This window comes from Oscarella lobularis, chromosome 15, assembly GCF_947507565.1.
Source record: "Oscarella lobularis chromosome 15, ooOscLobu1.1, whole genome shotgun sequence".
Classification (NCBI taxonomy): Eukaryota; Metazoa; Porifera; class Homoscleromorpha; order Homosclerophorida; family Oscarellidae; genus Oscarella; species Oscarella lobularis.
Genome location: NC_089189.1, coordinates 1,751,380 through 1,777,442, shown reverse-complemented (window position 1 = coordinate 1,777,442; position 26,063 = coordinate 1,751,380). Strand labels below are relative to the sequence as shown.

Sequence of the window (26,063 nt, the reverse complement as noted above, 5' to 3'; positions counted from 1 at the left end):
CCCTTGAGCGTTAGCTAGCAGCCGCCACGTGCTTTAGACCATTTATCAATGACTGGATCCAAAGGTAATCTAGCTGTATTGCGCCTCTCTTCCTTCTCTGCTTTATTTCTCTCAAATCGTTTTATGTGAAGCTCTTCAGAAAATTATCCCTAACTAGCAAGAGTAAAAGTTTTCATCATTTCTTGGCATTCTTCTTCATTGGAAAGTCCGCCACAGAGAATGATATTAGTTGAGCCGTCTTGATTGGCTACAGAGTGAAGGGTGTGGGACCATACAGGTGCCACATCCACGGTCAAATCAATCTGACACTCATATCATTACCTATATCAATCTACCTTATGTGACTACCTTATGTGACTTTTGTTCATCAAAGTCGATTATGTATCCGCTATCTGAAATTCGTTTCCTCCAACCGCCGATCATGAGAAAGCAATGCTTGCTTTCGAATCCTCTTTTCACTAATTGACACAGCCTGTGTTGAAATCGGGCGGATGGTCTTGGAAGAAAATCGACGCAAATCCATTTCTAGCACAATTTATTAATTATTGCCAAACGTAATTAGGGTCTACCTTTTCTCTCAAATCAATCACGAATGCATCATCAAATGATTTCGTTCCATTGCTTCCTCCGTGGAGTAATCCGCGATGTTCGTCGATCGTTTCCATGGCAGCTTTGGTACGTGGTTGGGGTCTTTCTCCGCTTAAATCAACATCCAACCAATAGCCTAAGAATCGACCTTTGAAATATACGCAGATTTGAATGTAATTAAGTAGCGATTCACCTTTTTCTCTTCCCTCCTCGAATACGAATTCGTAGATCTCATTATTCACGAACCAATTGCATTGAGCTCCGACTTGGACACGATCTTCAGGAATGCTATCAGTCACTCCCCCAAACACGATCATTCTCTCGCCGATGGCCCACAAACAGCAGTCGAAACGTTGCCAAGGATTCTTTTTATGCGTGGGCGTGGCTACCTGAAACCACCTCATTTTCACGGGATCCAAACCGAAGAAATCTTCCAGATAGCCTCCGCCTTCCTTCCATCCCCCGTACGAATACACGATCCCGTTGATGACGACGCATCGGGCTCCGATGCAAGACGGAGGAATCTTTGTTCCTTCGGCAATACGACGAATCCATTTCGTCTCTTCGCGGACGTTACAAGTCCAGATTTCATTGCGAGGGAAATAATCTTCCTTGCCGTTCTTTCCTCCAAAGACGTGCAATTCATGCCCGATCATGGCGCTTTCGTGAGAGTATCGAGGCTCTGGCGATGCGGCTTCGGCCATTTCGTCGTCGAAATAACTTGTAATTGGCCTTTTTCGGTGCCTAAAAACGCATTCGTTGTTTCATCGAGGAAGAATTGAGTCAAATCGTTTGAAAGAGGGTGCCTTCAAATTTAACTGGTCGATCCTCGCAATAGCTGGCTCAGGTCGAGTCACAGGCTGCTTCTGTTTGACAGATCGGGCAGTTTTACGGTGTTGTTATACGGGATGCAGGACATCCCGTATCCCTGGTTTGTTCGCCTCTCGCGTCATATCGACTCTGCTCAACGACGGAAACTATCGCATTCAGGCAATGGACGGAGAAACCGCTCAATCATGAGGATCGACGTCGTTCGTCCTTCTTTCCTACCTTGCGTAGGGAGCCTAAGTAAGAAGCTGATATTTTCGAACAAGGATCTGCCTTCAGATCGACGCAGAGTTCTTCGATGCGCGATAAATTTGGTGCCTATATCAGCAGCGCCAAGCAGTGACTTCCACAAGCCCAACGGAGCTGTCCTCGATCGTCACGTGATGTGCTCGGCACGCTTCGTCGTAAATGCAAGGTAATTCTATTCTAATGGTCTCTTCTGCTACACTTCAGTATGATGGAGAAGCAGCGTGTACACGAACAGGAAATGAATCAAAAAAATCTCTTTTTGACGCACTCGTCAATCTTGATGCAAACTGGACGATCGATCGAACTTCCGACTTGAGGTACGTAGCCGGTTTTGCACGTGCAATTGAACGATCCCGGCACGTTCGTACAATCAACATTCACGTGACACGCCCCCTTATCGACAATCGATTCTGGACATTCGCCGAGACATTCGTTACAATCAATGCATACAGGTCGATTGGCTGGTGCGCCGGAGCCGTCGGCTTTGTAGCCGGTCATGCACTCGCAATCGAAGCCATCGTCCGTTATTCTGCATAAGGCTTTCTCGTGGCACGTGTGAGATCCGTTTGGTGCCCGTGTGCACGCGTCTGGCTTAATGCACACGGGACGGTTTGTCGGTTTACCGGAAGCCGGATCCGGTGTAAATCCGGCGTTGCACGTGCAGTCATAGGATCCTAGTGTGTTGGAGCACGTGGCCTCCGAGTGACATTCCTCGTCAATAGCCTCTGGGCACTCAGGCAAACATTCGTTGCAGTCGAAGCACACGGGACGACTGGAGTCGGTCGTTATTATAGCATCGACTTGATATCCTATTTTGCACGTGCAGTTGTAGCCCCCAAGAGTATTGAGGCAATTATGAACACTTTCGTCACATTGGAAGTCGGCCCCTTGAGCGCATTCGTCTACGTCCACGCAATCGACACCGTTGCCAGTAAAGCCACTTTCGCAAGTGCATTGAAAAGATCCGTCAGTGTTTACGCAGTAGGCGTTCTGGTGGCAGTTGTCCGTACCAAGGACGCATTCATTGACGTCGTCGCAGAACAATACTCCGTCTCCAGCGTAACCGACTTTGCACGAGCACGTAAAATTTCCGAGCGTATTCGAGCACGTTGCCCTAATGTGACAGTTGTCTGTGCCAAACAAACATTCGTCAATATCGTCGCAGTTGCTGACGCCGTCACCAGTGTAACCGATATTGCATTCGCATCGAAAGCCATTTAAAAGATGGACGCACTGCGCTCTATCATTACAATTGTCAGTGCCGGAGAGGCATTCGTCACCCGGCTGCCCAGCCGAGATGAACGTCCACTCTCCCGCCTCGATTCCTTTTGCAACGGGACCCCCTCCTGAGCATGAGGCGTTAGTGCCGACCACTACGCCTTCTTCGAAAACAATTTCATACTCTTCGCCTTCCTGGTAGGTTTTCGGCTGAAAGCTATTGAGTTGAAATGAAATCGTTCTAGAATCAGCGCCTATTGTGACGAGACTTCTATTAGATGAGTCAACCCTCTGGATCAGTGTGCCATTGGTGACGTGATAGACCGATATAAAGCGTGGACCAACAGTCGGATTTCTAACCTAGATATAAATAAAAACGCCAATAAGTAAAATCCACTAAAAATTGATAATCTGGCCGCAATTATTTTATCGAGTCAAAGATTATTATTAGTTAAACAAAGTAGCAGACTTTGGGCTACAACCCCTATCGGAAGAAACTTACCTCCTGGTCAAACGTTATGCTTGCCATTGCACCAAGTGCCACTTGCCCGTTGACACGAGGAGCTTCCGTTTGCGTATTCAATATCGGCTTGGGCTGAGGCACTAAGAAGCAAAACCAATCACTACAATACATTGTAGCTTCAACAGCCTTCGATTACGAGAAGTGACAACGATGGTAAAGCAAACCTGATTTGATGGGGCTCTAAATCATCAGAAAATGAGCAATGTGAATGATTTCATGTAGCTAGCGAACCGAACGTCGTCCAAAAATTGAAAGCACATAAAATGCATACGATTGGCTTGATCGGTGTCAGGATTCCACGTAAATGTTACCGATTTTAGTTCATTTCCTATGTCTATTAAATCTGTCACTGTCATGTTACGCGGCAGAGCATAGGCCGAATCACTGACCCTGTAGACAAACAAGAAACCTTGATTTGAAAACGACTTCGTGTGCTGCCTTACTCGTGAGAGGACGAATTGGTATGCGCAACTAAAATTTCTAGGGTGAGATTGACACCGCTTTCGGCGGCGAAGCAGCGAGGATGTTCACGCGGAATGTGAATTTGATAAGGAAAAATTGGCCTCGACCAGCAAGGCGTGCCTGTGTCAACGACGTTCATGAACCACTGAAGCGGTATACTGCTGAGAGGATTCGTCCTGTCAACGTCATTCGAATAATAGTCCTCGATTTGAACGGCAGCCGCATAAAAGCCGGCTTTTGAGGGAATCCATATGATTTTGCACTCTTCCTATGAAGTGAACAATAAAAACAAGGTAGGTGTGCTCAAAAATAATTTACCTCAGAAAGGGTCGAATTGAAAAGAGTCGAATTGAAAAGAGGCGAATTCAAAAGACCAAAACGTTTGTTCCTGTCGATGCAAGCGGATCCGCACTCGTCCTTTTCCGAGTCCACATTCGGAAGAGCCCATCGACATTTGACGTCGTCGAAATCGGGATCGGCGTTTGGAATCATCAGTCTGTACTCGCAACCGAGTCTAGCAGTAAGAAAGGGAACCATGGAGGCGACGGGACTTTGATTGATCTCCCCGGGATTGACGACGCCCTCTGGGCGCGAGACAAAGGATATCCGCGATTGAAATTGAATGTTTCCGTCAAAAGTGTTCTGTGTTTCTGTCCAACAGCAGCCGAGATTCCTAGGCAGGGAGGAAAAGCTTGCGGATGTGATCGCGCGCAAAGCGTTTTTCGTTGATCATACCCGATAATAAACTCTTGCGAATCATTGACGGGAAAAGAGACTTGAAACGTGTTTACACCAGAAGCCCAATCATCGAAGGCGTCAAACGACGTGCAAACGTATTGGAGAGATGTTGAACCACAGTTGTTAGATAAACATCGCAAGGTTTGCCCTAAAACGAGAAGCCGCTGGTCTTCTATGGCTTCGTCGGTGCAACCCGTACTGCTACGTTTCCATGTAATACGAAAACTGAACTGCACCTATAGAAAAGAAAGGCTTGGCAAGTGATCAAAGCTACACGATCGAGTCTAGCTGCATGAAGGATCGAGAACCACCACCAGCCTTCCTTGCTCGCAAGCCGAAAGCAAGTCCAACGGTCGATACGTCCGTGCCAAGCTCGTTACCGTACCTTTCCTGCGTCTCCATTTGCCGCGTTCCCGACGGAGCGAAAATTCATCGTAAAGCCTCGGAAATGCGAGGACTCGCAGGGAGAAAAAATAGTGGCGAACGTTAATGCGATTAGGACGAAGGAAAGCACTGAAGCCATTTGACCGCTTTCGCCGTCGCTCAGCAAACTCGAGACATCAGAGGCGTAACGGGTGTTCTCTGTTTAGACAAGTCCTCCAATAAGAATCCACTTCGTGTACGGTTTACATACCTCGGAGAAGTAATTGCATTAGACGGACCACACAGCATAGATCAAATTACCTATAAGGTACCATAGAAATCGCAGAGACAATAACTTCTTTTCAATGAAAACCCCTTCAGAAGTAAGCCCTACGCATATAAGACTGTTAGAAGACTAAACAAGCCCACTGACATTTATACTACAGCGGTGTATATAGTACAGCTCAATGTCCTGTTATAGTACCTCACATGCATAAGAAAACCGCCAATTCGAGCACGCACATGCAAACACTGACCACGACGCGCAGTGTAGACATGATGCGTTTATAAATACGCCAAATAATGTTTTCAACACTTTCGGACTTCGGAGACCGTTGGCAGGGAAGCCGAGTTGCTGTGACGTCGTTCACCTCTAGCTCTTTCGACGGGAGGTTCTGATTTGCAGTCAAATGCATCACCCTAACATCATAATCGTGTACATGTTCTCGCCGATCATAAAATGTACGCCTCGACTCCTCTTGCCACGGGACCCCCTCCAGAGCACGAGGCGTTAGTGCCAACCACCACGCCTTCTTCAAAAACAATTAGATACTCTTAGCCCGGTTGGTAGGTATTCAGCTGAGAGCTATTCAGTAGGCCAAAGAAACGTAACTACGTATACAAAGGTATTGTACTCCTCATCCATGTAGAAAAAGGTCCTTACGAGTATTATTTAATTACAGTACTTACCTAAATTATGTATTTGATTTATTAATTATGCGAATAAGTTAATTACTCTTACGTTTGCGTCTGCTAGCATGTATTGCCTAGCGGAATCTCCTGAATAGGTCTTTAGAGGGATCGTGCAGAACAATACTTGGTCACATAATACAGCAGCAAAATGTGGGCGATACTTAATATTTTGTTATTGACCTGGCCGCCAAGCTCGGTCGTATGGACAAATAAATGTTGTATTAGGTTTGATGATCTCTTATTTTAAGACTTGGATTTCTGTTCATTTTGACGAACCACACTTGTCAGACAGGTGCTGTCACACTTTTGTGTCTCATAGAAGGCGTGGTAGAAACAGTCTGCCTTCTCATTGGCGGCTGCAAAGGGACTTCCGCCTGGGTTTTGGACGTTGCATGATAAACCCCACGCTTACGAAGTGAACTGTCCCTAAGCTTAAACAGGTTCATATTACGTTTTTTCTTTTCTTGTTTAGTTGAATATAAAAGAAAGCGAGGCAGAAATTTACAACCATTCAGCTTACTGCCTGACGGATAATGAGGGAAATGTTCGTCTTTTTCTTTGCGGTGGAAATGATGTTCGGTCGCCCTTTTATGCACTTCTAAATTGATTTTGACCACTCGAAACCTTGGTAAAGCGAATTTTATTAGCGAACCTTTGTAATGAATTTTTTAGATACCTTTGCTGACTATAAAAGTCTGAAACTGAGCGTTCATCGTTCATCTAACGCATCGTCGTAGAGACAATGTCGTTGGCCACGATCGTTTATCATTTCTTTGTAGAGAGCACGCAGAAAGTGAAGAATATGACTGTGGTCAATCCCAGTGGTAGGTTATCAGAGATAGTTGTATGTATTATATTGCACAACTGAAATACAGTATACGGGATTGTAACTTGCGGTTGACGTGGTCCTGAAGAATCGCCGGCGTAATCTCCGTTTACATAAGCCATCCCTTGCTCTAAAGGCTAGAGTGACATCTTACACACGCAGGTAAGTCTTTTTCTGGAAGAGTGACGCCCAAACGATGGGTTAGAGCGATGCGATCGCCGACGCCACGTACGACACGTCACGGCTCAGAACAGATCGCCTGGCCGCAGCTAATCGCACGGCCAGAAGCTTCGCAGACGGCGATCAGCACAAGAAAAGCAACCGCCGCTTCTCTCAAATTTCTATTTCGTTCGTTTTATTGTGTCGAAGCTACCTGCAAAGTCGATTTCACGTGGCCGACCACGTGTTCGTAAGTTATATAGGAGAGGAGGAGAGGAGAGGACATAGAGTGCGTTTCCTCTCTAACTTGGTTAATTGCCCTCACATGCGAGGCCCTCTAGCCCTCCCATACACGACCGAATGTCAGCTAAAAGTCCTCACTCGCCAGAAAAATAATGTAGTACTCAGAAAACGTGCAAGAGTTAAGAGTCAGAAAGAGGATGAAGTTGGTGTCGTGGGAAAGCCGCTGTCGTCTGTCGAGATGGCACGCCTCTCTCTCATTATCGTCAAAAAAATCGAAACCTATACTTTCTTCTGCCCCGTCATCCCCGTCGTTCTTCTAAGTCCTCATCGAAATCACGTTTTCGATTACGTCTACTTCTTCGTTTTCGATGAACTCAACGAGTTCGTGAAATTTCGGTCGGTCGTTCGGATCGAGAGCCCAGCACTTGAGCATGAGATCGTAACTAGGCGTACAAAAATTTAAATTTAAATTTACGACGTCGCTGTATGCATGCACGTACAAATTGCGCGAACACGTGCGCGGTTTTCTCATTCGGTAGCCGTCCTTCGTGAGAACGTCGTACAAATTCTCGACGGGCACGCCAGGATAGGGCGCACTTCCTCTAAAAATAAACGGGGATTACCTATTAATTTTTTTCACGAAAATGTGCGTTACTTTACCTAGTGTAGCGATCTCCCAGAGCAACACACCAAACGACCAGCTAGAAAAAAAATCAACCGCGTGAAAGTGCGTATTGACATTATTCAATAATCACTTACACGTCACTTGATTCGGTAAAAACGCGATACAGCAGCGATTCCGGTGCCGTCCACTTCATCGGCACGAGACTTTTCTAAAAAAGCCATTTTGAACATCGACACGACAATCAAGCATATATATATGCATTCGTACAGGGCTTTTCTTTCGATAGTAGTCAAAATAGTGAATGTCCTTTGCCATGCCGAAATCGGCGATTTTGAGCACATCTCCCTCGCATACGAGCACGTTGCGCGCCGCCAAATCGCGATGCAGACACTAGACGATTCGATAATTCTATCCGGCCCAGAGTTTGAATTCTAATACCTGTCTCTCGGCGAGATGTTCCATTCCTCGCGCGACGTCGAGCGCGTACCGAAACATGTCGCGCGACGTCAGAACGGTCTGTTTGTCGGGCGGCACGTAACGCAACGTGTCGTCGTTGACGTCGTCCGACGATTGGTCGATACGACCGAAACGCTTGGCGCGCAAATATTCGCTCAGACAGCCGTGTTTCGCATGTTCCATGACAACCCATAGCAGGCGACCCATCGTACCTGATGCATGCATGTATGATGAGTTTTGCCGCTATGAATTCTCCTCGTACCTTCGAACACGCTTACTCCTACGAGACTGATGACGTTGGCGTGTTTTCCTATTCGAGTCCACACGTTCACTTCGGCGACGAGATCCTGTACAGTCTTCCGATTTTCCGCTAGTGTACGAATTCGCGCGGATAAATAATAAATAATTAAAGAGGCTATACCTTTGGGCACTTTGACGGCGACTGGCATCGGCTCTTTTATCCCGTTAAAGTTCTCCAACGTTCCCTTCATGACGACCCCGAAGCAGCCCTCACCTACGTATATGCAACAAAATCGATTTTTTCTCATTCTTCTCGCATTGCGTGGGCGCGCCTACCGAGACGATTCAAAAGCGTCACGTTCTGTTTCGGTATTAGACACGACTTTGACATCTCTTAGTCGTCGTTGGCGCGCGTTACAAGCCAGACAGGATTTCGTCTGCGTTTCTTGCACGTCAGAACGACGACGGCGATAGAGACGAGAAGAACGAGTGCGACCCCTTTTGCCGTTAGACCTCCGATAACATTTGCCGAGTCTTTAGAACCCGTTGCAGTTGGACTTTGACTTGAATTGGAAGTAGAGCTAGTAGGGTTAGTCGGAGAGTTAGTTGAAGAGGAGATCTGAGAGGTAGTTGAAAAGAGGGTCGGAGTGCTAGTAGGGGGAATCGACTTAGTCGAACCTAATAAAATAATAGGTTATTGTTGTTTGGATTGCGAGTTGTTTTCTTGCCTTGACGGTGGTCGATTGTGATCATGATTATCCAGCATTCCTCTTCTAAAATCGTGCCGACTTTTGAACCGCATCGAAAGGCGCTGCTTGTGAGCTCGTCTTTCCCGTCATAATTCAACCGCAATTTGAGCGTTATTCTTTGCTTGACCTCGCTACCGCGATAGCACGCTGTTGCATTCCGCTCCGAGTTCTTGCACCTATTTTTCTCTGACTGTTGGTACGTATTCGAAGCGGTACGAAAAAGCCAAAAAGGCGTCAATTCACTACTCATGAAACAGGAAACCAAAGTCTTTTCTGACTTTGGTTCACTACCTTGCACTAAAAGCAAGAGAAATGATACATACAAAGAAATATATATATATTCAGTATGTAGTACCGACGACATAGAACCGGTCGATGAAGGTACTACTTATATTCGTCCCGTAGCGGCACTCCAGGTGACCAAATTCCGCGCTACGATTCTTTCCCGCCGTATAGTTTCTCGTCACCCACGTTAGATTATCCGCTTTATCACCATTTTTAGGCACCCAATACCACTTGTATCCAGAACTCTCCGCCGCTACTTTAGCCGCTAATGCAACAGCAGAATCGTAGCCGTTATACCTGCATTGTAGAATAGTGCTCGATTCGACGCCAATTCGTATTATTTCGTAGTGGTAGTAAGTGCGACCAGGAGAGGCTCCGTTGTCTATACACCGTTTGGAATTTGTACCTCGCTTCTTTCTCACGACTAGCAAACGTTTGAAAGAGAGAGATAGAGCGAAAATTTTTTATTAAATTGGGAGAGTGCATGCACGTGCCCCAATTTACGCACCGCGACGACGATCGGGTAATTCCATTTCCGGTGCGACGGCGGCTCTCCTTCCGTCGTTTACGGCGTCATCAACACGCACTTGTAGAAGCCGACTTCTTTGTCGCCGCGCACGACGACAACGAGCTGATGATGGCGGCGATGGAGTACGCGCGCTGGCGTCGCCTCCCTTCTCGCCGTGGTATCGTTGTTTGACGGTGCATGGTACCACGTATCCGCGTTGCCCGACGGGCAGGGCAGAATCAGTGGGATGCCGTTGGCCTTTGCGACAGTTGTTTTAGGCCGGTCAGGATCAGCGGCGGCTATATAGTTAGAAACCGTGCACTGGCAATAATTGACGAATGAATGGTCGTATATTTTTACTTGTGCGAGCAATCGTAGCTGAAAGGAGGACGAGGACGAGGATGGCCATGGTACGGGTTCACTCTCACTCACTCGCTCGCTCACTCACTCACTCACTCACTCACTCACTCACTCACAGCATAGATTAAATAAGAAGTCACTAAAGAGGGTTTAATCACGTGCACGGTTCAAGTAGGCGTTCCTCTGCTATTTCTCAGGATCAGGTGTCTTTAGGAGTTGCATGCTCTTCGTTAGCTTTAGTCGTCAAGCATCTTCTGTAGGCAAAGAGTAAGTCGAAAAAATGCAATCCTAGAAATAATTTTCCTCATGTTCGAGAAGCCTATTGTGCCCTTTTCGAATTGATTGACCTATTTTAACTACTAGTAATAACGAAGAAATGATCACGTGCATGGAGGTGGCCGGCCGCACAGGTGCGTATGGCGTGTGTCACCCGAGGCTAGATATCTCATTTGTGCTCAAATCATTGAGAAAATACCAGAAAATCAAAAATATTTCATTATTCTGTCTCTTTCAAATTAAAGAAAAAATTTATGCTTTTAATTAAAGCCTCTTCCAGAACAACCTATTTTCCAATTTCAAATTCATCCTTTTGGCAAAATCGTCCAAAAGCGGACATGATTGACCTTTTATCAAAGGCAAACCGACGCTTTCAACAAATAGTCGCGGACTCTCGTTGTCTTCAATTGAATTCAACGTAGCTGTGCCGGGAAGTAAAGTTTTTCCATTTTTTTGTTTGAATACAAGCAATCATTCTCACGATCTCCGCTTGTATAAATTAGGTTGTTTTTGCAGTGTCCTCCCTTCTATGCAGCAAAAGAGAGCTACGTCAACACTGGTTTTTTTGGCAACTTAATTAATTTGCGATGACTTACAAAGACGTTGAGCTTCCCACTCGTCACATTGAATCCAATGCAACGCCTTTGGTTTTTTAAACCAGCAAATGCAAAATCTGTTTCCCCGGTTCCCTTACCGGAGCAAAGAGAAAACTCGGATCTCTTGCTCTTGGGGCCGAACTCTATTTTGTTCCCGCTTGTGACGTCAAGCCACATTTCGTCTCCACCGGCGTCTCGAATGTAAAAGACGAAGTCGCTAATTTCGGGCTTCGAGCCGAAAACCGCCTCTGCCTTGAATACTTCGAAATTAGACAAATGAGAAAAAGACGACAGAAACTTGAAACAAATTGGCGACGACTGCCATGATCTGCATGTACTCTCTCAGTCTCTCTCTCTCCGCTTCGAATGACCACCTGAATGTCGCTTTTCTTTATATACAGGACGGGTTTCCTATACTGTAATTCTATTAGCTAGAACGAATGCGCTAACTTCCTTGCGGAACTTGGCCATTATGTCAATTGGCAAAGTTAGCTTCCGCGGTGCTTTTGATGAACGGTCACACGGCGCGTTGCCTCGCGTCGCTATCCCCAATTTAGCTAGAATGCAATTAGAGCAACCGCAAAGAGAGGTTTCATACATTAACTCGAGGAGGAAAGTATGCGCCTCATGCAGCAAAAACGCACGGGAAGGGGCGGGGAAAGGGCGTGCACGTAATTCTACAAAACTCAATAGCTTCCATTCACACGATATGATATTATTGTTTCTTGCACCGGAGCTTACAATCGTAACTACGACGCAGGCAAGGACGCGTTCATTGAATTCCGCGGAAATGTCGGTTATGATAAAAGTTGGAAATCATTGAAGGTACATTATCGTTTTACCTATTTCGGTTTACGGTCGATCTCTTGAGTACGTGGCCACATGGCCGCGACTTTCTACCACTCATCGAGGAAAATCCATTCGAATCGGTCGCTACTTCCAGGCTCGATCTGGGGTTGCGTTTCCAATTTGCGAAAGTCCTATACCGCCCGATTATTCTATTCCCGAGAATAGGCTTTGATTTCCGTCGAAGGAACCACCACAGAGGTTCTTAATAAGGAAGTTTATCTTAAGCCCCTGCCGGAGGGGCACGTCATGTACCTGCAGTATATACGGGATTCATACATGTACGCATGATGTGAGCTGCTGAAGAAAACGAAAATCGCCGGCGTAATCTTCGTCTAGATAAGCCATCCCTTTCTCTTGAGGCAAGACTGAGACCTTGCAGCCACACGTAAGTCTTCCTGCAAGAACAACGGGCTAAAGCGATGGGTTATAGAGCGATACGGTCGATCGTACTCACAATCTCACACCGACGCCGCATTCTACGCGTCTCTGTCCCACTTTAGCGTTAATGTCGCAGCCTATGAATCGAGTCACGGTGAAGCAGCGGTTGCACGACTGATATATATTCCCTAACGGCATCTATACTAGTAGCTAAGCAGATGGCCACGCAATCTCCGGAGACAGCGATCAGCACAGACAAACAATCGCCACTTCTCTCGGAAGACGTTTCGCTCGTTCTGGCGTCGAATGAACCTGTGAAAACGATTGCACGTGGCCGACCGCGTGGTCGTATGCTTGGTCCAGTTAGATCATCATGTGTAGATTGAAGCCTGTAGGCGCTTGTACTTTCTCCTCTAGTACACCGTCTCAATCATCTGCCGTATTCGATCGCTCGTTAGACAGTAGCCAGTCGTCAAGGCAACTATACTTCTTGTGCACTGACAGGTACTAAATCAATAGTTTGCTCGAATATGATTTTTGAGATTGCTTTGTAGGTTGCTTGTATGTATCATTGTATAGAAATTGATAAGGTGGTTGTAGCTAAACTTCCTTGTCTTTTTTCTATTTTCAACATTTCTGTTTCTTCAGTTGGAATCCTCTGAACCATGTAGGTAAGTCATGCCGTCTATTGGCTCGCCTGAGAGAAACGTGGCTATCAGTTGAATAGGGGATTGTCTTTGTTTTGATCGTGCAATTCCTATCGCAGTAGGCCATGTCTCTATGATGTGATCTGAAGCTGTTTCTGAAGAAGAGAACATCTTGCCTTTTTTTATATTTGTTTTGTATTTTTTTAGCGCATGCTGTTAGCGGTAGTTGCATGTGGCTTTTGTTCTCCGCGGTGTGGAGACAAAGGGACTTCGCACAAGCGTGGTTCGCGCGCGCGCGCGCGCATGTCCCTCAGCTAACGCGCTTGCAGAACGTTGCATGTCGCACGCGTATCGTTTTGTCAAAAGAGTAGGTGGAGTCATGTTCAAATTTTATTTTAAAATATCCCGGATAAAGAAAATAAATGTCCCCTTCCTCTTCTTCATCTTAGTTGTCCCAGCGCCGCCGCTTGAACCCCTAGGAGGCCAAGCGGTAGGACTGAGACTGCAGTCCCCACAGTGGACTTCAACCCAAGTCCACAGGAGGAAGGCACATTATCCTCCAGCCCCCAAGGAGGAAGACTTTAACCCAAGTCTTCAGGGGAACAGCGGATTAACCTCCGGCCCACAAGGAGGAAGACTTTGACCCAAGTCCCCAGGGTGATGTCTTCGTCAACGTCTTCTTCTTTCTGCACCGACTGCAAGAGGAGAGAACTAAAATCAAATAAAATTCGGGTGCATTGAACTCCAATAAAACCTGTACAGTGAAAGGCTGAAGGAACACTGCGGAGGAGGAGGGAATTGATCCATGCAGCAATATTGATATGTACAAAAAAGCGAATTTCAGCCAAAATTTGGTGCGCAAATTCAATTTGGCTTCGCGACGTCAAACAAGAACCCAAGACCCATTGCTTTACGTAAAAAACTTAGGAATCGAAGAGGTGACCTAAACTGACCAAAAACCGTGTGCTATAATAGTTCAGGGATGCTAAAAAACCTCAACTCACCGATTTCCACAAAAACGCGCTAAATCTATTGTACTTTATCAGTATACCCAACGCACGTGATCAAACAGATCACCCGGGTCAAATTTCGCACGAAATAGATCCACTTCCGGAACGTTTTAATATTAACCACGCTCATCTAAAAATAGAACGAGAAGCCTTGACGAATTCTGAGACGGCGGTAACTCTGTACAAAATTTCTGTTGCTTGACGCACAAAATTAGGAATTCTGAGAGATATGGTTATTGACTGAAAACCCGGTGCCAACCATGTGCCATTGTTCGGAGAGGCTCATAACCCACCTTGACGTCTCTGATTCTAGAAGTAAACGAGATAGAACCATTTCACTCTAAGCGGTCAAACGTTTGCCCAAAATGATTATCATCATGACAGACAAATTTACGCCACAGCGATCGAAATTAGAATTACTTCATTTTTTAATTAATTATTAAACTACGGTAAAATCGCTCTTAATTAATTAATTATTTAATTGATCGTAGTCATGGATTGAACGCGGATATGGCTGATTACGTTCACCTAAGTCCGCACTACACTCTGCTTCCTACATCTCTGGGAGAACCATGCGCACTCGATTAGACTGTCACAAATCAATCCTAACGCTTAATTAAATTCGGTTCTATGCCCAAAGCGCGTCCAGTGACATGGCACGCAATCGATAGCCCCTCCCCTCTAAGTGAACGCCTACACAACTGGGACCCCAAACTTTTTTATTTTAATTAACGCAGAAGCTGCCGTGACACCTACATCTGCATATCAAATGTGAATTTGAGACACAGTACGTTGAGAGCTGCCCCCGAACTCGTAAGTGAATGCCTGCACCACTGGGGGGGCCCCCCCAAAAGGAACGCGTCAAACCTTGTGATTCATGGAGTGACGACTTGACGTCAGAACTATACAAAATGGTGACCATGAAAAATGCATCCCCAAAGTAAAATCGCTCACCGATATCAAAAACGTCGTCCTGTCGCCGAGGGAAACTGTCCTTTTGAATGGTTTGAGAGAACGCGCACTGTCGAGAGACGCGAGATTGCTTAGAAGGGAGTGGATTCGATCGTCGTCCATTGTACGTACGTAAGGGGGCGGGGCGGATTCAGCTTCGACGTCGAGCAGCTTCAGCTAGGGCTTCAACAGACGCGCAGATCCCTCGTCAAAGAGAGCTGAAGGCTTCCTTCGAGTAAAAAGCGCTTCGGCCTTTCGGATGCTTGCCTGTCCTTAGGTACAGTACTCGAAATAGTCCAATTGTACGAAGAAACGTCAAGGTAACGTTGAAGTCTGTGGTCATTCGATCTTCTAAGCACTAGCGTAGCGGTGTAGCGGCACGTCGACTTGTTGAAGAAAGGACAAAATTCGTCGCGACTTTCTTCTCCAGCGCGCGCTAACTCAATGAGAGATACTGTACACTGATCTCTGATCAGATCAGATCAGATCAGAGATACATTATCAGAGAATATGATATCTCTGTTTTGATAACATTTCACGATCTGCTAGCAGACAGGGCAGAAGGCTTCTAGGTGGAGGGGTTTTGGAATGTCAACCTTGAAGAAAATCAGTATAAAAATTAAACGGTCATGGTAAAGATCGAGTGGCAGCTGCATGACAGTGTAGTTGCGAAAACAGAGCTGCTGTCAGAGCGGTCTTGTGTTCAAGGCGACGTTGAAAGAGTCATGTGAGCTGGAGCAGTCAAGTTGGACGTAAACAACGGGTTCTAGCTTGCCGTTCACCTGGAAGACTCTTTGTAAAAACGGTAGGATCAACTGCTCCTGAAATGAATAAGGAAAATTAAATTATAGGCGAAGATAATTTTGCGGCAATCCGACGTCAATGACGAAATTTCGAGTCCCGACAGACGCAGTTCTCTCGCCGTTGAAAACGATCCAAAAATTTCTGGTGCCAAGCCCCCAGACCTCCCCATTTATACATCCTGCACCGCCATCCGCAACTGAAACACAACGCGTTTCTTCGATGCATCCTTCGCTGTCAGTTGTGTTTCTCAAGACTCGCAACGATACTAGTAAGGTTTACCTAATTGAGCTGTCGAGTGAATTATATGCTAGCGGGCATGCTGCCTACATTCGCGGCAGGCGCAGTCCACGAATGGAGTTCCACGCGACGCCGATCATAAAATGTACGCAAGCTTTGGTAAAGTAACGCTGCAGCAGCATGGAAGTCTTCGCAACGAGCGGATGTATAACTGAGAACATGTGGTCATGGTAGGCAAGGAAACGCGCAGGAAGTTTAGCTAAGAAAGTAACTACTGCATGTATATGCATGGTAGGCAAGGAAGTGTTACGCCTTTCCTTGCGCGCTAGAAAAGACGGAGAGGAAGCCAGGGTACGATGCTAGCCTAGGTATCCTATCCGTGCGCTAATAGTGGTCGCCGTATAAAATGCCTACATGAACGATTTTCACTTTATGTTTCTTTACAAGGTTAATTAAGGCAGTTTGCCACTATGCTTCTTGTTGCTGTACTGTTGCTGCTGCAGAACTCAATTGGCCAAGTGCTCTCCCAATCGCAGTACTGTAAGAGCCCATAAACGATCCGGACACCCCCGCATGGCGGGGAACGAGAGTGCATGCTAAGCTAATGTCTTTTATTTCTTTCTGAAGCTTTACGTTTGGTTGGTGGATCACGATCCTACGATGGTCGCGTTGAAATCTACTACAATAATCAGTGGGGAACCGTTTGTGATGATGACTGGGACTGGAGCGACGCAAATGTTGTCTGCCGTCAACTTTTTGGAACTTCGGCTTCTCAGGCTCTAACAGGGGCTCATTTTGGGGCGGGTTCAGATCCAATTTGGCTCGACAACGTAGGATGTTCTGGATCAGAGTCATACTTGGCCAATTGTCCTAGCAATAGCTGGGGTTCTCATAACTGTGGTCATCATGAAGACGCTAGCGTCGTCTGCTACTCAGGCAGTAATTGTAAGTTTTCTAAGACAGTGCAAAATTTTTTCGCAGCAACAAGGGGGATTAGGGGATTAGAACAACTTCCAAGTGCTTCTACACGCACGCAGTAAATTTGACAAGCCGACCAAGACTGGTTTTATTGTCGCTTTGTTCCGTCTCGTACGACCAAAAGTCGCACATACTATATTGGTATTAGTTCTTATCTAGAAGATTTACTAAAACACTAAAACGCGTGAGAGCTTAGAGTGACTTTTTGACTGTATGTTACTCCGCGTGGCGTTTAAAGATTTGCGAATCCCACGGCAAGTTCAGACTTTTCCGACTAAAATATTTCAGAAAATTGATTTTGCTTGGGCTTTAAATTATTCTCGTTGCTTTTGGCCTGCGGCGTTCCGAAAGTCGAAGGAAAAGTCTGAGCGTGGGGTTTCATTTTTGTCCGCGCGTACTAAGATGCATGAGCGCAAAGGATAGGAGGCCGCGTGTACGCAAACTTGCGCGCGCGCGAGAGAGAGAGAGAGAGAGTGGCCAAGCTAATATCATGTATTTCTATTCTGAAGCTTTACGTTTGGTTGGTGGATCGACGTCCTACGATGGCCGCGTTGAAATCTATTCTAACTATCAGTGGGGAACTGTTTGTGATGATGGTTGGGATTTGAATGACGCAGCTGTTGTCTGCCGCCAACTGTTTGGAACTTCGGCTTATCAGGCCCCACAGTCTGCACATTTTGGGCAGGGTTCAGGACCAATTTGGCTTGACGATGTGCAATGTTCTGGATCAGAGTCGTACTTGGTCCAATGTCCTAGCCGAGGCTTGGGTTCTCATAATTGTGGTCATCAGGAAGACGCCAGCGTCGTCTGCTACGGTCAGTTAACGGCATTTTAGTTAGCAAAGCATATGCGAAGTCCCTTACGGCAACGAGTGAACTTGAAAAGTTCTAAGTGCGTTCTTTTCAGATTGTCAAGTCACTAGCTGGAGCGGATGGGGCTCTTGCGACGGATTTTGCCACGATACTACCACTCGATCGAGACATCGCTCTGTATCGCGAAGCGGAAGTAGCTGTCCGAATCTTATAGAATCGGAGCGCTGCTATTTAGACAGCAAAGCTTGTAAAATATACGGCATTTGTTACGCTCATCGACAACGGCAGTCTTCAATTGGTGACGGAGGATGTCTGGTAATTGTTCTCAAGATGGGTTGTAGCTGCAGAATTCAGCAAGCGTCTCTATAGGAATGCAACAAAGATGTTTCGCGTCATACGTGGACGTCTGTATCAAATGGATCGCCATGCAGTGACTCAAAACAGTGCACTACAGATGAATGCAGAAACGGAGTGTGCAGCGGAACACTTCTCTCAGGTAACTGTTTCATTGGCAGTCAGTGCTACAGAAAAGATGATGGTAATCCTGACAGCCGGTTCTCGCAATGCCAGGTGAATTTTAATTAGGCAACATCTCTGATATCTTGCAAAGCTCAATTTCAAGGTGTGCGATCCTTCTCAGTCCACTTCTCAGTGGACCTTTCTCTCAAGTCAATGTCTAATTGACATTCAATGCTACGAAAAAGGCGACAGTAATCCTGACAGTCAATATTCCCAATGTCAGGTATAAATTACATTTGGCGAGATCTCTACTCTATTGCCAATTTGTCGCTAACATTCAAGGTGTGCGATCCTGAAAAATCTAATTCCCAGTGGACCCTTCGCTCAAGTCACTGCCTAATTGACGGTCAGTGCTACGAAAAAAATGATAGAAATCCCGACAGCCAGTACTCGCAATGCCAGGTAATACTGAATACTTTCTTGTTCTAAACTGTATGCCGTATGCAAGGTGTGTGATCCTGATCAGTCACGATTCCAGTGGACATTTATCTCAGGTCACTGTCTTATTGAAAGTCAGTGTTTTGAAAAGGGCAATAGAAATCCAGAGAGCGAATACTCGCAATGCCAGGTATATAATGCATGGAGTGCGTTCTGGTACTAAACTCTCGATCGATTTCAAGGCTTGCGATCCTGATCAGTTCGGTTTCCAGTGGACGAGTCTCGGCGGCATCTCATGCGACGATGCCGACTTCTGCACGTACTCTGACAGGTGCACGTCGGGTGGTTTGTGCGTTGGCACGCAGATGCCCGGGAAATGTTGGCTGGCAACGCAAGACGACGTATCCCACAACTGGGATCGTCTGTCGTGTAGCAACGGGGACTTGTGCGCCTATCACTTGGACCCCGTCAATACGCCAACACCGAAGTGCCCCGACAACGCGATCACAATTCCGCACGACGAATGTTCATTGGTGTGTCAAGCGTGCAATGCAACGAGTATCGTTTGCAAAACAATACGCGGAGTCGGTTGCCTGCCGGATGTAACTGCGTGCGGATGTACCGTTGTCATGTGGGACGTCTGCTTCGACAACAACACTGTGATTCAGAATGAGCTTCGTCATCCGTGCCAGTATTGTCATCTTAGCCGAAACTACCGTTCTCTAATAGAGTTTGCGAATAACCCTGAAATGATCGACAGTGAGAATTGCGTTCGAAATGATGGCTGTGGTTCCGTAAGTTGTATTGGAGAGGTTGGAGCGTCTGCTCATCCCGTTCCGGCTCCCTTGATGGTGATTCCTTCTACCGGGACCTGCAGTTGATTTCTTTTACGGATGCTCCACTTAGAATTTAGTAGAGAACCTCACTTAGTGTACCGGTGAGGAAGTATGATAGATAGAGTGGTAATAGATGAAGTTTAGTACATTTTATATGCGTGTTGTGCTCGACTGAGCAAGCCACCGTCGAAAAAGCACACGTAGATGCCGCGTGATTCACTGAAAGCGCGTGGGTTCGGAATGATCGAGGGGCCCCCAAACGAATCGTCGTCGAGTAGACTTAGGTAACCAAGACAAACGGTCACAGTGAACGATGTAGGGGTAAAAGCGGAAGTGATGGACGTGGGATTGCTTACCAGGGGTCGGATGCATACCGTCCTCCATGCATGAAACTCGACGGGGGCCCCTGGATTCGATAGGGAAGATCGTCGAGAGAACGCTTCCAAGGCAGCTCGGCGAACGTTATTCGTCATCCTGCTCTTTGAACGACGACGTCTAACCACCTCTTCGTCCTCTGAGAGGCGCCTGTCGTGCGTCCTGTCCACAGACTCGGAGATCGAGCCATGATCGAGCGAACGTCTAAAGAAAGCATGCGTTAATTTCGCAACACAAAGACGTTCCCGTTGCTTACCAGTTTGTACAAGGCTGCGTTCGAGCTACTCACTGTACACTGGCCCGTTCTTTGTGTCGGTGATGGTCACGTGTTTATGTGCAATGTACTGTAACCTGTAACTGAGTCTGCGTTAGACTTCACTTTTGTTCAGCATAATTGGGATAAGTATGTACGATGTTGAGATGTGCCTCAAACATTATCTAAGCAAATAGCTAGGTGCTCGAAGACGCCGAAAAGGCAAGAAGATATAGTTACGGTAACTCGATAAAGAAGATTTTAAGAAAAATGGGCGTAGTCAAAAAAATTCGGCGCGCATAACGCCTTCGCTCAGCTGTAGTAGGTCTCCTTCGAATAGTTCGACGTCGGGGGATATCCGTCCTTTACCGACGTCGACGTGGGCGAGACTCTTAAAATTCTCGTTCGCTCTGCCCAGATATGATAGTTTCCGTCTCTGAGAAGATACGCGAGAACGATGGGGCGTTCTCGCGAAAGGAGGAAATGTTTGCCAGCACGTGACTTTAAATACATATTATTTATCTATCCCGTTTCTTCGTACAGAAACGGAAAACGCCCCCATCCATAACGCAGTAGGGCAAGTCTATTTAGAGGATCAGAAGCTCCTAAAACTATAGCAAAATTTCCCTTTTCGCAGACTGAGAGAAAGAAAACGCTGAGATGCATTCTAGTCAACAATTACATTGCGCATGCCTTTCTGAGTGGCAGAATAGACTATGCATTCCCTCGACAGCCTCGCTCTTCCGTTAGTACTCTTGACTGCCGCATTTTGGAACGTGGGAGAAACGGCGAGCGGTGATTGGCAAACGATTTTTAGCGAAGCTTCGCACTGGAACCAAAACTGGCCACAAGCAAGAATCGTGTACAAAATGCAATACGCAAATACGTTAGCTCGACGCGTTTCAACGTACCAACGAAACCCGAAATCGTTGCAAGCGAAAACTCGCGTACTGTTCGTCGACTTGGACGGGGCTACGTGGATCTATTCGCCGCGGACAGCGTCGTGGACGCGGCTCTCGGGCGTCGAACGCGCCGCTTCGACGAGGTACTTTAGCCAATTGTACGCGAACTCATTGACCACTGTTTGCGACACTCGAGTTATTGCGTATGGCGGTGCGCACGGCGGGAACTGGGCTCGGACGGCGTCGAGCGAAGCGTGGTCGTTCGACGGCGCTAGCGAAGAGTGGACCGTTCTTACGTTTGCGACGAAAGAAGGTCCGCCGGCTCGCTTTAGTCACAAAGCGTTCGCTCATCGCCGACGCGAAAGCGAATGCCAGTGCAAAGAATCAATATTTGTTTACGGCGGGAGAGAAATCAATGACTGGCGTATGCTTAAACGGGATTTCTGGGAGCTTCAGTGCGTAGAAGACCGAAATGAAAAAAGGATGAAATATCGTTGGGTCGATTATACGGCTCATTTGGGGCCACTAGCAGAGCATCCATCAAACACTATAACTCCATTCTCAGTAAACGAAACACACATTTATTGGTTGATAGATAAGAACGAAAGCGCGTGGATTTTTGACGTAACCACAAAAAGTTGGTCGTCAACATTTATCGAAATTGCCTGCCCTAACTATGAAACGATTCCAGTGCTCGGATACTTGAGAGCTAATAACAAAGTTTACATCCAAAACGCCGACATAGAAGAGACGGTCTATGCAAAGAAATATGAACTTTTCATTTTCCCAGTGAACAACGCACTGGTGGGCGTTTACAATGTAAGGCAAAATCAATTTCAATGCGTTAGCGCTGAAATTTACAAGACAAAAGGGTTTACTCCTTCGCACATTATGTTATTGGAAAATAAAATGATGATTTTATCTTTCGAAGCGGGTGCAGACGATGGGATAAAACTTTGGGAATCGGAAATAGACGAGTTGCTTGAAACACTGAAAAGCAACTACTCGGATTCAACACTAACGTTTAAAAAACGTGTGTACGCCGAGAGGTATCCTCGACTGCAGTGGAACGCCAAACTGATCGGCGTCACCGACACTGTTTGGTACCTTATGCAGGAAAATCAACGAAAGGTGGAAATGTGGCGCCTGGAATTAGATTCTCTCATGTGGACGTTATACGATCCAGATCAAATGCCAGGAATAAATCACGCACTGATCGAACTGCACAAAGTGTGTAATCGCACGGCTACGTTCAAAGGAGTGCCTTTCTCATTTACATCATGTTATGGCGGCGCATGGTTCCAAGCAGCCTATTCAGTAACAAAAACTAATGACGTGGCTTTCTTCGGAAGCGGTCTCGGATTTTACGTAAATGGCACGGACGATCTTTGGATCTACGAAGTCGATTTCAGACAATGGACGCGGGTTGTCTCGGATGGAGTAGCTCCAAAGAAACTCACGTCGTTCGCAACAATGATCTCGATGACCAATGGATCGTTGCTTTTATTTGGAGGCATAGACAACAGGCGTAGCACGCTGTGGATGATAACCATAAATTACCAGCTCACGAAGGCAAAGTGGAAAAGACTTTGTTGCGACGCCAACCAGCAGATGCGACAGCCAACAAATCAACTACGAAAATGGTCCAGCGCATTCTGGAATGATACTCTGTACGTGTACTTTGGTTACACTATTAAAAACGAATTCCCAAATTGGGCAAGCGCATTCCCCGTCGCTAACAACACTTGGTACATGTACTTTCTATACATGAGCTCGTCTTGTGACTGGAATAAATACTACGCGAAAATTGGCAACGGCGATCTGACTTGGAAGATAGAAGAAATGCCACCGCGGCAAACGTGCGGTCAGTACAACCAGGCATATGGCCGTTTTGCTTTTACAACAGACGAGTTCTACTTTCTTGTGGCCGATCTGAGCAAAACAGATTGGGAAGCCCAGAATGTTAAGCCGCCATCGGTCTACGATAGATATATACTTGTCGCTCGCGACAGTACGTTATTCACCATTAGAACAATGTTGGATACGACTGCTATTAGACTTCGAATCGTGAGCATAAGAAGCTTCAAACTCACACAGTGCAAACCGGGGATGTACAGTCCTAAATACAGTCTCTATAAGTGTCGTTCGTGCCCAATGGGACAATATAGCGACAAATACGGATCGACGAACTGCACGGATTGTCCGAATGGTTTCGTAACCAGGTCAACGGGATCAAATTCTATAAAGAATTGCACGTGTGCGTCCAACACGTGCGTTCACGGAACATGCATTATTCAAACCGGCTACACGACAATCTGCGTTTGCAACGCCGGATTCACTGGCAAAGCGTGCGAAACACCGACGATGTATATCATCGGTGTTGGAATATTAGTCGGACTTCTACTCGTCGGCGCGTTCTATTACTTCTTGAAGCGCGTGAGAAAGCATCAAAATGTCGCCGAGTACACGAGAGTCGAATTGGAGATGGCCGAGGAAACGGTAGCCCTGTTGTCTAACATTTGGTCGGTCAATAGTGACGAAGTCGAATTCGGGCGTACGATTGGACAAGGATCGTTTGGCGACGTGCGCACCGCTCAATATCGCGATCAAATCGTCGCCGTCAAAGTTCTCAAAATAACAGCGGAAGATTGCACCGACGAACAACTGCAGGAATTCAAGGACGAAAGCGATTTACTGAGATCAATTTTTCACGCAAATATCGTTCGCTTCATCGGCACCGGAAAGACCGACGACAACAAGCCGTTTATCGTTTTGGAGTACATGGAGCGAGGATCTGTGCGAAACGAGCTGGACAGCAATTACGCCCATCAGCCAATGGAAGTCCCCCTTCAAGTGAGATACGGCCTGCATGCGGCTAAAGGAATGCGCCATCTGCATCGCATCAATCGAATGCATCGCGATCTTAAGTGCGAAAATTTGCTTATCAACGACAAAGGAATAGTTAAAGTCGCCGATTTGGGTTGTACGAAAATGGCACCGAGGATCAGCGACGATAGCGGTGCTAAAGGATCGCGCGCCGTGGGAACAGCGCTGTTTAGAGCGCCCGAAATAATTCGCGGTGAAGCGTACAACATCGCCGTCGACGTTTACAGTTACGGGATAACGTTATGGGAAATTATGACGGCGAAGTATCCGTATTTCGAAAAATTTGAGCAACAACTAATGGTGCATGACGTTTTGGATCAAGTGGTCTATAGTGATGTACGACCGGAATTCCCCGTTCACTGTATGGAGGATTTGAAGATTCTGGCCAAATCATGCTGGAATGAGAATCCGTTTGAACGACCTACTTTCGAAGAGATCGTTCGAACGCTGGAAGGAATCTGGCTGTCACAAAGTAAGAAAGTTGATAATGATACCAAATTGAAAACCCAGCAAATTTCCTATAGAACTGATGTGATGCGAGACGGTTTTGGCTGAAACTCGGTACATCTGTTTGTTTCAATAGTCTGTCCGCCTAAAATTGTCTGAGCTAGTCGTTTAAACATGCCAGTTAGGCGAATAAGTAGAACTTTCGTCTAGAGCTATAGTGGCCCCGAGAGGAGGAATCAATAAAATGCCTACAACTGCATGGCGCGATAGGCTCAAGAAAAGAAGAGCGCTCGAGAAACTTTCCATCTGGCGGCCTCAAATCGAAGAACTTTCGTCTAACTATATGAAAAGAACTACGTTACTAGATGCACTATAGCCAGAACGGAAGTAGGCCGGAATCTAACTCGACTTGCGCTTTCTCCTCGCTGCATGCAACACTTACTCATAGGTCCGTTTGCTCGTTGCACCGTTGGCTGCACATGGACATGCAATGAGCGCTCGTACAAAAAATTCTGTCGTTCCTATCGCAACAAGCAAGAAACGCTTGCTTCTTCGATAAAAACGAAAGAAAAACCCTAAACGTCGATGAAATTACGGCTATTAATTAAAGATATATAACCGACTAAACCCTAGTGATAGGCGAGTATCCATGGTGACAGAAAAGTCAATGGGGGCGTGCCGAGTTCGACTCGTCGCTAGGCGACCACACGATCGAGCGCCACAGAACCTCCTAGAGAGAAGTCATGACATAGGGCATATAGCAAGTGCGGATGCAAGCTTCTGATACTACCACCTAATTATTAGGCTTAATCGCGTAAAGGGGACTCGCGATGCAAACTAGATATCTATGTACGTACGTCGAGTTTATATCGACGAAATTTGGCTATCACTTTCGAACATCCACGAAACTCCTTAGAAAAGGAAAATCACGCGAGAGGAAGTGCGCGTTGCTCACCCCTGGCGTGAGTGCACAAGAAAGCGAAGACTACGACCTTCGCAGTCGCCTTCGACAGATTGACAAAGCAATTTCCTGCTGCTCATGGTCGGGGCGAAGAGCGTAGCTACTGTCACAGAGGAGTTTCGGACAACTTTCGCTTTCTATCACGTGGAACGACAAACCCGGACAAAAACGTCATGTAGGAGAAAGACGTCACATATCACGTGAATCTGTTAGGGAAAAGCACTTCCATTCATTAGCTTAGCATGTCGTCTACAGTTAATTGTTCCTTTAATATCTATGGTTCAAGTGAAGCACTAAAAATCAAGTTACCGCTACCGGTATATAGACTACTGCTGGATTGTAGACATATACAGGACAATCTATTTTGACACCTCGTAAAAACAAACCGGAGCCTCAACCTAAGTTACCTAACTGAAGAAAGCAACGTCGATTATAAGACACCAAATTTTTGTCCTGTTATACAATATTTCTTTGTGCGAGAAAGCGAAACGATTTCACTTCAAGACAAAGAAACATTGTCACTATCAATAGCTCACCTTCGTCGACATCAATTAACTAATCAGCGTTTTGACAGAC

The 26,063-nt window shown here is 46.3% G+C and overlaps 3 protein-coding genes and 3 long non-coding RNA genes across 7 annotated transcripts; 2 read left to right on the top strand and 4 right to left on the bottom strand.

Moving 5' to 3' along the window:
• Positions 1-89: 89 nt before the first annotated feature.
• LOC136196119 (uncharacterized) lies at positions 90-1,487 on the bottom strand. Its single transcript, XM_065985625.1, has 5 exons — positions 1,395-1,487; positions 782-1,332; positions 570-724; positions 349-525; positions 90-302 (listed from the first exon to the last, which is right to left on the bottom strand). Exons 2-5 carry the CDS (start codon positions 1,290-1,292, stop codon positions 150-152), a joined length of 996 nt encoding a protein of 331 aa, XP_065841697.1. The 5' UTR covers positions 1,293-1,332; positions 1,395-1,487; the 3' UTR covers positions 90-149.
• LOC136196123 (uncharacterized) lies at positions 1,485-6,673 on the top strand. The gene is made up of 3 exons (XR_010672098.1): positions 1,485-6,356; positions 6,414-6,569; positions 6,614-6,673. It is a non-coding gene; the product is annotated as an uncharacterized lncRNA (long non-coding RNA).
• Positions 1,819-5,173, bottom strand: LOC136196116 (uncharacterized). Its single transcript, XM_065985623.1, has 8 exons — positions 4,992-5,173; positions 4,604-4,842; positions 4,187-4,541; positions 3,850-4,136; positions 3,638-3,796; positions 3,543-3,586; positions 3,386-3,486; positions 1,819-3,243 (listed from the first exon to the last, which is right to left on the bottom strand). Exons 1-8 carry the CDS (start codon positions 5,127-5,129, stop codon positions 1,909-1,911), a joined length of 2,658 nt encoding a protein of 885 aa, XP_065841695.1. The 5' UTR covers positions 5,130-5,173; the 3' UTR covers positions 1,819-1,908.
• Positions 6,674-7,144: 471 nt separating the features above from the next.
• On the bottom strand, positions 7,145-10,476 carry LOC136196278 (fibroblast growth factor receptor 3-like). The gene is made up of 13 exons (XM_065985802.1): positions 10,393-10,476; positions 10,033-10,331; positions 9,595-9,948; positions 9,219-9,536; positions 8,827-9,168; positions 8,672-8,764; positions 8,513-8,620; positions 8,233-8,462; positions 8,062-8,184; positions 7,929-8,002; positions 7,830-7,870; positions 7,726-7,771; positions 7,145-7,612 (listed from the first exon to the last, which is right to left on the bottom strand). The coding sequence occupies exons 5-13, from the start codon at positions 8,879-8,881 to the stop codon at positions 7,486-7,488; spliced, it is 897 nt and encodes a 298-aa protein (XP_065841874.1). The 5' UTR covers positions 8,882-9,168; positions 9,219-9,536; positions 9,595-9,948; positions 10,033-10,331; positions 10,393-10,476; the 3' UTR covers positions 7,145-7,485.
• Positions 10,477-12,421: 1,945 nt separating this feature from the next.
• LOC136196128 (uncharacterized) lies at positions 12,422-13,155 on the top strand. The gene is made up of 4 exons (XR_010672107.1): positions 12,422-12,645; positions 12,699-12,995; positions 13,046-13,081; positions 13,140-13,155. It is a non-coding gene; the product is annotated as an uncharacterized lncRNA (long non-coding RNA).
• Positions 13,156-13,765: 610 nt separating this feature from the next.
• Positions 13,766-15,515, bottom strand: LOC136196126 (uncharacterized). Of its 2 annotated transcripts, XR_010672104.1 has the most exons (4): positions 15,232-15,515; positions 15,103-15,169; positions 15,016-15,050; positions 13,766-14,457 (listed from the first exon to the last, which is right to left on the bottom strand). It is a non-coding gene; the product is annotated as an uncharacterized lncRNA (long non-coding RNA). The 2 variants fall into 2 exon arrangements; XR_010672103.1 differs by having other exon boundaries at positions 13,766-15,050.
• Between the last annotated feature and the right edge of the window lie 10,548 nt (positions 15,516-26,063).